The sequence below is a fragment of the Rhodamnia argentea genome, chromosome 11 (assembly GCF_020921035.1).
Source record: "Rhodamnia argentea isolate NSW1041297 chromosome 11, ASM2092103v1, whole genome shotgun sequence".
Classification (NCBI taxonomy): Eukaryota; Viridiplantae; Streptophyta; class Magnoliopsida; order Myrtales; family Myrtaceae; genus Rhodamnia; species Rhodamnia argentea.
Genome location: NC_063160.1, coordinates 13,196,087 through 13,206,984, shown reverse-complemented (window position 1 = coordinate 13,206,984; position 10,898 = coordinate 13,196,087). Strand labels below are relative to the sequence as shown.

Below are 10,898 nucleotides of genomic sequence, written 5' to 3'. Positions count from 1 at the left end.
TCCATTCAATTCCGGCGAGTATCATATCCAGAGTTAGGTGTCGTCGATTAGATTCCGACGTCTACTCATTAGGTCCAAGATCGTTGATTAAATTCTGGTGTTGCACCATTCACCCATCTTGTCCAAGATCGTCGATTCAATTTCGGTATTGTGTCCTACAATCCCCGTCCAGTCTTGTTGATTAAATTCCAGCATTGTATCCTATATCATTTCCCGATCATGTCGATTCAATTCTAGGGTCGCGTCGAAGTTTGTCACGTCTTGCTACTATCGCATATTGGGCCGTCGAAGTTGTGGAAAGCATATTTGTAACGCGCCCTTTTGTGTAAATCTACCGCATTTGACACTCTCTATCCAAAATCGACCCAGAACTCCTTTTTGGAAAACGAACGGATTAAGTTCGATAAAAGATTCTCGCGTAAGTAACCCTCTTTGGGCCATAGTCAATTTGGGCCTAGAACCCATAACCAAAGAAAGCTCGTCGAAGGATTTCAACGCGCAATGGGCTCCAATTCTACTTGCGGAGCAACAAAAAAAAATGCAGCAGAAGCAGAAAAATGAAGTTACGTAACCAAATGAATTTCTTTTTCAGAAGTTGCGTTACCAAAGGGATTTCTTCTCTAGAAAAATATTTATTTTAGAAGTGTTGTCATGCGCAGGGCCTATCAAAAGTTCATAATGTACCATTTATTATTTATTTTTCGTATAATTCACAATAGATTTTAGGTAATTTACGGCACTATTGGTTAACTACTCAGTATCAACAAGGTCGCATTACAAAATTTTGTGGTCGAATCACCATGCATTCATTATCGTCGCACCATTTGCCGTGTGCGATTCGGAACACGGATCCATCACCGTGCCAGGGTTCGATCGCAGTTCACATGGGCGATTCTCGAGAGAACGGGCTTCGACGGTGCTGATTGTGAACGGAAGATTCGATCTAGGCATCGAAGTTTTCGCGCCGGAAAACTCGAGCCCTTGCCGAAGATGCCGTGGTTCTTGCCTATTCACCAGCCTGTCGTGTGATTTTCTAATTCAGAGACTCCTAGATCGAACGAACCCGCGTGTTCGATCAAAGCCGAACTGCGGCTTTTCGTGCATACTGGTGCGAGTTCATACGCAAATCCATGAAATACTATTCTTCACCCCAGGGACTGTTCTCGACATTAGTAGAGCAGAGTCTGATGAAGTTCTTGATCCTCAACTTCGCAAAGAGATTGAGGTATTCATCCACAGTTGTGCATTTCACTTCCCGGATAGAGCTCTGAAGCCTCGGCTCCAATCAAAGTGTCGGTCTCGTAATTTGCTGCGTGATCGCCCTTCACAAATGCCGAGTAGCTGATCGACGAAAAACGATGTCAATTGGAAACGGAGACTCTGAGGCACGCAACATCGAAAAAATGACCGAGTGTCTGCCAAGAAACCATCGAGGCAAAAGCTGATTTAACGACATGTTAGCTGATATTACTCAAATTGAACTATGGTAGTGTCTGCAATCATATAAAAGTGAACCAAGATGAGCTCAACATGTTTTGTCTGATAAACACGAGCCTCGGGATGAGTCGGGCGGTCCGAAAACGAACATAGCACAGACAGCATGTTTCGACTTCGTTCAAATCACCTTCTGTATTGCGGTCGCCTAGGATGGTGGTTTCATCCTTCGGAGGGACTTTAGCGCCCATTTGGCCCAGGATGGAAGATAGTAGCCGGCAACACCGTGGGACACTACACAAGTGAAAGGGATCCTCTCGGCCTCGGTCGATCGCCTGACATTGGCTTTGATGCTGAAAAGGCTTGCAGCTGGCTCGACCGCATTCGCTCGGTCCACATCGGCTCCAAATTCAGATGGAAGGAACCTCTAGCTCTAGAATCTCTATAAGTTTCAGTGGCTACCGCATACTTGCCTTGATATTTCCAGCTTCTTTGACCGCTGCGATCAGCTTAAACTGATCACCACATCAACTTGCTTGATTGCTGTGACCAAAATCTCACGATTATCGACATGCCCCAGCGAAATCAAACGGAATGAGCTCCACGCGGAAGAAGAATTCGAACATGCGATGATTTGATGGTTATTCTTGTTTACACATACATAGACCAGTGAAACTCCTGAGCCCTTGAAGCCCTCTATCAGCTTCTGACTTTCTCAGGATTAGAAGCCGTCCTCTCCCTGACCAATTCATAAGCAGGGTATCTGGCTTTCGTGCTTGCCGGCACCAGGTACTTTCTGATGTATCCAGTCCCTCCGATGATCTGAATCTTGCTCTTCTCTGCCGTCTTATCGCGTCCTCAAGATTCGAGAGAGAGAAGATCAAAAACTTTCGAAATTTTGTTTGCTATAGGGTACCGTCTTCATAAATTTCTCCAATTTGTATGGCGTATGATAAACCTGAGAAATCAGCTCGATGACAGACTTTTGGGGATCGCCTGCCCAGATCACTTGCTTGCGGAAGAAACGTTTGATGCTACTAATTAAGTTCGAAGATAAGCAACTTTATAAGCATCCATGTCAAGGCAGATCAAGCCATAAATGGTTTGTTAAGACTGATTAAATGACAAGGGATCTTCCATGAGGCTGACCCCGAAAATAATCTTCATTTTGCTTATGAACATATAATTAATGCCTGCAGTAGGCATTGTCGATACCCGATGTCGTTTCGTACTATCACCGGTCTTGCCGATTCGTCAAACTTTTACATTGCTTTGGAAAGATGAGCAAGAGCAGAGCAACCTTCTGATGATCTTTCACCATTCAAAAGTCGAGCATCCTGAGATTGTTAGTTCACTCGTTCTGCACGACTGTAGCTGGCCGAACCCTCGAGGTACTATATCCAATCATCAAGTGACGTTAAACGAGTGGAAAAAGGACCCCGCTAGTAGCAATTCATATACTTGATGGAACACGCGGAATGGTTCCGGTACATCGATGCACGGAGTCGATATCGAAGTGCACCAAAAGTTATTCAGCACACAAGTTGAGACTGGTTTGTGATACACGCACACCACGTGACCATAACTCCAGGGGGACTAGGCGAAGAAGCTGAGGTACTCATCCATAGTTGTGTATTTCACTTCCGGATAAAGCTGCGAAGCCTCTGCTCTGGTCGAAGCATCGATCTCCTAGTTTGTGCTATCTCCCTTCACAAAGGTTGAGTGGGTTATGGCCAAAATGACGTTGATGGGCAATGGAGACTCTGCAACAAAACATTTGTGCTTAAGAAACCATCAGGTGAAAAGCCGATATCTTCATGCGTGCTTCCTGTTTGAATTGCTTCCAGCTATCCACTAACCTTGGATCTTCTTGAGAAGCTCATCTTCCAAGAGATATGTCTTATCGAGGGTCGTCCCGATCTTCTTCTCCCAGAGGGAAACGATCTCGCTGAAGCTCAGAAGATTGGCCGGCGGTCTCAGGTAGAGGATCTTGTTCAGAGTTCTTGGGTGGTCCACTGCCTTGATGGTGTATGTGGCAATATCTTCCTCCTTGACATAAACCACTGACACAGAGAACAGGGAAAAAAGATTAAGCAGGCACTTCTGAAAGTCAGCCATAACATGTCTGGACGAGCAGCTTCGATATGCATAAGATGGCGGATGGTTATGCCTAATTATGGTTAGTGTCTTCTGGGAATCTGAATGAAACTTAATCACAATTCAGAAAAACAAAAAACCATTTACCTTTCGGATTTCTGTCACCTATGATTGTGATTTTGTCCCGCGGAGGAGCTTTCGCACCCATCTGTCCTAAGGTCGGAAGAAAGCATCCAGCTAAGCCATTCGATGCGACATAAGTGAAAGGGATTCCCTCAGCCTCGATTGCCCTCCTGATCTTTGCTTTGACACCGAAAAGGGTCGCTGCCGGCTCAACCGCGTTGGTACGATCCACGTCGGTACCGAATTCAGAAGGAAGGAACCTCTACAAAATTTATGAACATCTCTAAAAAGAGCTCCAAACAAGAGGAAAACTTGAAATACATTCATATCAGTTTTGGATAGTAGGCGTGCAACTATAAAATTGGACTTTCAGAAGCTTTTGTTAGTGTATCCATCTCTATTTTCAACATAGTTACCATGCAAAATAAACGATTCATACAAAAAATCGCGACAAAATGACTAGTTTTATGTACCAAATATGAATTTCCAAAACTTAACAGAATTGTAAACCACTCCTTCTGTAATCCAAGAAGGTAAACAGCTATTCCATTTCTTTTCTATGACAATATTTTGAAAAACTATCAACTATTGTCACTTGCCTAGATATTTCCGGCTTCTTTGATTGCTGCAATGATCTTAACCTGATTGGCGAGCTGCGGTCCTGCCACTGCCGAGATCACCACATCAACCTGCTTGATTGCCGTGACTAAGCTCTCGTGATCGTAGATATCTCCCTGGAAAGTCGAACAGAACGCAAATCTAATGTGAGATTTATGCCACCAGGTGGTCGAAACTCAGCAAGAATTACTGCTTTCCAAAAACTGTTTTCCAGCGTCATACATAAACTACCGAAACCCCCGAGCTCCTGAAGCTTCCGACGAGCTTCGACTTCTCGACATCCGAAGCCGTGCTCTCCCTAACCAATGCATAAGTGGGGTGACCCGCTTTCGCGCTTGCCTCCACCAGGTGCTTGCCAATGTATCCTGTCCCTCCAATGACCAAAATCTTGCTCTTCTCCGCCATTTTTATCACACTTCCTCAAGGACCAAGAGTTGAAGGAAGAAGATGAGAACTTGACCTTGCAGGCTTGGCTTTTTCTCTCCGGAGATGTAGGTAATAGACCAGATTGACGTCGCAGGGTTGGCTTTTTGCTGCGTAATAGTTTATTAAGGCAACTTGAGGATCATGTGCTGCAGATCACTTCCCCCCGCCGGTTCCTCCCAAGTTTTCGGAGGTCAAAAGATAGAGTTATGTAACTTCTCCCAAGTTTTCGGAGGTCAAAAGATAGAGCTATGTGCCTTGCCGTAATGTACAGAAGGGTTACTAATAAGATGAACGGATTCTTGTTTCCGGACAAAAGAAAGAAGGAAAAAAATTGGTAGAGCAACCAATCTCAGTGTCTGCACATTGCAAAAGGAGTCCAACACGATAAATTCGTCGTTTTTTTTTCATTTTTATCGATGTCGATACTTGTTATAAGTTTCGGCATCGGTCACCATTTGTGCTTTGCTGCTATGACATATCCGTCTTTATGGGATGAACGAGTCTTCAGAGGCTGTATTGAGTTGATTCGCTTTTCAAATTTACTTATTTTACTTGCTTTGTAGGATTTGCATCTTTATCTTGAAGTTATGTACATATCTAAAATGAAAATTTTCTTTCCAACAAATACAAAAATACGGAAAAAAACTCCGAACCTCGGACAGAATTCGAAGGTATGAGATCCATCCCAAGAACCTCATCTGTCTTATTGTCCAGGTTCAAGACTTACCCTCCATTTCTGCGTTTGCATATTCTATTGTCGGACCCCTATGGTTTTAAGGGTTGACCATGCCCGTCTTTCTTTATTGGCAAATCAATGAACGCAATCGGTTAAAAAGAAAACAAAAACTATCGATCTTCTTTAAATGAGCATTTATTTTTTTCTGTCAAAATTATGTATTCTCTATCAGAAATAATTCCAAAAAAGCCATGAACATATTGAGTTAATTTAGTCATAAACATTCTCGCATTGATATCACTATCATAGTAATCCGGATTGTGCAACCATATCAATTTTAGATTCTTGTATATATTCCATGAATAGACGATGCATTCCAAAACAAAAGTAAATTGCACATCCATACAATTTTGGGTGTATACGGGCGTGCATGGAAACACTTTTGCTCTTAAAATTGATTTTTCTATTTCTACTTTTGAGTAGAAATTGATTTTTCTACTTTTGAGTAGAAAAGAAGTAAATTTTTTTTACTTCTTCAAGTGGCTCTAAAATTACTTCTAAAGCCCGAAAAAAAAAAGAAATTGATCCAAAAGTAGAAAAATGAAATCGCGTTACCAAACGGATTTCGGCTCTAGAAATACTTCCGAAAAGCAGAAATTCCACTCCAAAAGTATTGTCATGCCCGCCCCACAATTCCGAAGTGGCCTTATTTCCTTTAGAAGACTAAAAACATGTTAGTAAAATAGGTCAAGTTCGGGATTTGGCTTACCGGCAAGACGAATTCGAAGCTTGTCCTGAGTTCTATAGGATATTGTAAACAAAATCTCAAACCCATCCCCCAACTTGTGGATGAGGCAGATTTCATATACGACCCAACCCATCGCCATCCCGAGTCGAGGACAAGTAACTTCCCCCGTTTGCACTCCTATTGAAATGAGAAAATATACTGATACGAAGTATTAGACCACATCACATGTCAAACAAGCTGGTAGTTGAGATGTGCCGATGCACAAGCTAACCATTAGGCAACTAATTTTCTTAAAGACTAAAATGTGGTTGATCAGAGTCAATGAGAAGGACTTCCCAACCTAACCCGCCAAAGCTCTGATTAATCACTTATAAATAGAATTTACACTGTAGTAGTTGAATCCTAAGATAAAGCAGGGGCGGTGGCACTGGAAGGAGGAAAAAAAAAATCCAGTATCTGTATTTACAATGCCTGAAGGGAGGTTTTCGGAGCTACTGTTGACAACCAATCGATTAGAGCCTTGTTGACGAGTTCCGGGACTTCATCGTGAGGGCAATGCCCCGCCTGAAGGTTGACTAAGGATGTGTCTGGGTAGAACTCCTTGATACGAATGGCCTTGGTGGGACCAACCCACGGGTCTAGATCACCCCAAATTAATAGCAGCGGGCATGAGAGTTTGCTCAAGATGCTGTCCAGGGTATATCTGCTCTGGTTCATCATGAACCGCGACATTAATCTGCACCGACATATATTTCTTTACTACAGCATAAATGGGATATACCTTTTAAAAACCGAAAAAAGAAAACTGGGAGGATGACAGATCTCTTATATCTGATCGAGTTGAAGGGAAATCATATGTAGTAAGATGAAGAAATCATGACGACATGACTACCTTACATAGATCACACTTAGGAAAAGAACATCAATCTGTACCTGTAGTAAACTTCTCCAGCATTGGGGTCCGCTGCCGGCATAGTTATTGACTCGATAAGATAATCATCTACATTTGAGGAATCTTTGTAAACCTGGAGAAGCAGAAAGACCATTATTGTGGTGGCCATAGCATAGATAGAGCATTACACTAATGGAGTCTAGGAGCGAAAAAGATGATCATTTATTTGACATAAGGAGCTACATCCTTTCTAGACACCATTAGAGGCCTTGACCCAGTTGTAGCGACAAGCCTGCCTCAGCAATGTAAGGCCCTCTTTGCTCATCTGGTCAGGGAAGAGTGGCTGAACCATTTAGGGAATTTTGAAACTTGGTAAGTCTAGACAGCTCATCCTCATTCAGGTTCACTTGGCTGAAAAAACGTTCTTTCTGGAGTTCTATTTAACTATCATGTTCTCAGCAAAGAGGCCTGACATGACCAGGAGCAATCCCAACCTGCTCCTTTCAGGATTTAGAGGCACCAACAAACGACACTTTAAGTTAGCTTAAAAGTCAAATCCCTGAGGTACTTGAAGTATAATTACAATATGGCAACATAGCTGAAGTCGGCCCTCAAACATAATCAGAAGCCACCAGTCAAGTTCAGCATGTCAGTTTTTCTTAGGGATTTTGTTAAAGAGTACCCCCAAGGCATTTTTTAAGCGATTTAAATAGCGAAAGTTTACATTTTTCAATGCACTGCTAGTTTTGCATTATGTGTAATCATTGCCTTGGAAATTAAAAGTTTCATGTTTAAGCATGTGCAAAAAGTACCCTGGGACACTCGTCAATAAGATCATTTTCTCACAAATTACTTTAGTGAAGATTTGAGCATCAGAACAGACAACACAAGGGAGTCTGTCTTAATTAATCAAGATCATGAAATTGAAGGCCTGGAGCTCCTGCAGCCTGAACAGAACCTAAAACTGGAGTTTATGGCATTGACTTGCCTGAAACAGTTAGTTCTTTTCAAAAAAAAAAATTCCTACTCTCTCAATTTTTATTTCTTCAAATTTTAAATACCCAAAGCCTACATCTAATGATCAAGTCTAGGTCTCACGTTCCCCTTTGCTGGGAGGTAATGCTACATCTCAGGTATATGGTCCTAAGCCATTCAAATCTTTGTGAGAGTGGAGATGGAGTGAGAGAGCAACATACACTCTTCAAAACAGATTTGATACGAGCCGGTTGCTTTGCTTGCCAGAACAAAAACCCGAGGAATATCCGCTGAAAAATCTCCTTCAGTGGCTTTACGAAAAACTTCTGCAGGACACTTTCTTCAGACTTCTTGACTTTAGCACTAGGGTCTCCAAATTGTCCTGCAGAGTTGAGCAGTACTACTCCGGCGACTTGCTCAGGCAATCCCCCAGCAGATACCAAAGCAGTGAACCCTCCAAGGCTGTACATTTACCAGAATTCACAATTATGGGGAAAGGAGTTACGTTGTGTTTGGTTCTCGAGATATTATTCAAAAGGATTTTTTGATTAATCAAGTTGAAATTTTGTCGATTTCCAGAGATAATGAAATCCATATCAGATTTGCAGGGAGTATACAAATCAAAACTTCCTCTATCGAAATGACATGTCAATTATTCACTCACAGGAAAAGCAACAGATACACAATAAAAATTCATATATTCCTTTTGACCCAAAAAGTGCCAAACTTTCTTTAAATGAGAGGTTCTTCCTTTAGAATGAACTATGGTGCGTAACTTGTGCTCTTAACTTTCCGAAGTACTTATAGAATGAAACGAACACAATTATAAGTGAACTAAATGCTTGATCTTGTGGGTTTTTAAGCTTCAAATCATCTAATGCACTTAATTAATACCTGTTGCCAACTAGAACGGCAGGCTCCCTCACTATCTCCTTGAGGAAATCAACAACTTGATCCTTCCATATCATTGTGTCGTATTCAACCAGTGCTTTCTCACTCCAACCAAATCCCAGTAAGTCTACGGCATAGACTTTGTAGTTTTTAGCCAATTCAGGAATGTTATACCTGCATATATGCAAGCAGAATATCCGCGGATTATCAAAGGAGTGAGTGAACATTTACTCTGGGCCTAATATAGCAAACAAAATGGCCAATTAAGAGCAAATGTTGAGTACAATAAAGCCAAATTTTGTAGGCATCATGATATCAGACATTGAATTGGCTGAATATACAGTAATTTGATAATGTTAAAAGGAGGGGAAACCTCTTAGACGGGCATGGCACTCTGAGAGGTCCCAAAGTGGGTTGAAGGACACTTGTGACAACTGAAAAAATGACCTAAGCAACGCCATGCCAGTGGTTATGTGATTTTTCTCGTATGGTGCATAATGCTCCTGATCCACTCTGAAACAATGTGAAAAGCAAAATCTACAGCTAACGCGTCACACCCGGTAAGATGTGAAACTAATCTTCTTCCCCGACAAGTTATGTCCTAAGTGCCTAACAAAAATCTCATTCACTGGAGGTAGACCTGATTCTTTGCAGGAGATTCAAACTGGTCAAACCAAGGAAATATGTTCATAGAGTTTCCTAGCTACCATTATTTCTATTTCACTAGCTACAAAGCTCATCCAATCAGACTTCCTTCACGCAGTTCTCTAGAAGAACTCACGAGTTAACTTTGTATTTAAGAAACTCCAATTCCTACAACCATTTTTATGTTGCCAACACTTCTCTTTTCTCAGCAGCAGCCATAACAAAACTACCTAAAAGGGAAAAAAATGCTCTATAGTAGGCTTGGTAGCTAACTATGAACCAGTATCTCCCAGTTCCTCGTGCATTGTAAGTTCATGCAGCCATGTTAAAACCGATGGATCACAGATGATAGAATTGTATGACAAACCTCCAATGATATGCTGAAGCACCAAACCCGTGAATCAGAACAACCGGAAACCCTTCCCCCTGCACCACGTAATGTATTTTATGACCTCGCCATGTCCAGTAGTTGTACCCCTCCCGCTTAAAAGGTAACCTATCCGCTCCTACAGAATACATAAACAACGCAACCACCTTTGAGCACAATCTTACTGAAAATTCCAAAATGCACCAACAAAAAGGAAAAATCTAAATAACAAATAACATGAATTTCCCCTTTGGAGCTCTTCTTGGCAAGAACAGAAGCAGATTCCCATACCCAGCTCGCAAATTCACCAAACACTAACCCATCAATCAAACATATTTACATGGGCACAATAGTCACGCGTATTTAGTTGAAATCTGTAAATTAAACTAAACAATCTCTATTAACTCAATGACATGTAGCTAAAATCACTGACCTTTGACAGGTTCAGTCAATAGGGACGACCCAGCCATTGCAACACCCGACGCCACGATTCCTCGGAACGTAAAACTCCTCCTACCCAAGTGACATTTGCCTCCTTCAAGCGAAAACAGAAAAAGGGAACCCGAGATACATAAGGCCCAAACACGCATAAAGACAAACATTTTGCGAACTCCAATGGAAAATTCACAGCAGATTCTGAGGAGGACCCAAGCTTACTTTGCTCCTGAACTCTCGAGGGCACAAACGATCTTTGACGACTCGGGTTTACGAAGTCGGTTCTTGTAGAAGGGAGCACAGCACAGGAAGAAGACATGGAGTCTTCCGTATGTACGGGAAACCCCGAAAACGGGAAGGCTTCGGGCGCAATGGGGGACTAAAGAAGCTCTACCACGTCAAGAAATCGAGACGCTCTCGAACTTGGCATTGCTTGGAGGAGAAGAATCGAAGCCATTTTGATCTTTTGCTCGTGGATTGAGGATCTTGTGAGTGGGTCGCTGTGTGGTGAGTGTAGTTCCTGGAGTTGTGGCCGACTCGGAGCCATTGATGTTAGGTTTGGAATTTCTTC

The 10,898-nt window shown here is 42.1% G+C and overlaps 2 protein-coding genes and 1 pseudogene across 2 annotated transcripts in view; 1 reads left to right on the top strand and 2 right to left on the bottom strand.

Moving 5' to 3' along the window:
- LOC115736252 (transmembrane protein 53-B) overlaps window positions 1–10,898 on the top strand; it is a 391,123-nt gene that overhangs the window by 375,337 nt on the left and 4,888 nt on the right. The gene's annotated exons all lie outside the window — the stretch shown is intronic.
- LOC115736254 lies at window positions 2,810–4,908 on the bottom strand (annotated as a pseudogene).
- On the bottom strand, window positions 6,455–10,886 carry LOC115736253 (pheophytinase, chloroplastic). Its single transcript, XM_030667852.2, has 7 exons — window positions 10,550–10,886; window positions 10,326–10,427; window positions 9,893–10,031; window positions 8,884–9,054; window positions 8,211–8,451; window positions 7,056–7,147; window positions 6,455–6,858 (listed from the first exon to the last, which is right to left on the bottom strand). Exons 1-7 carry the CDS (start codon window positions 10,644–10,646, stop codon window positions 6,585–6,587), a joined length of 1,116 nt encoding a protein of 371 aa, XP_030523712.1. The 5' UTR covers window positions 10,647–10,886; the 3' UTR covers window positions 6,455–6,584.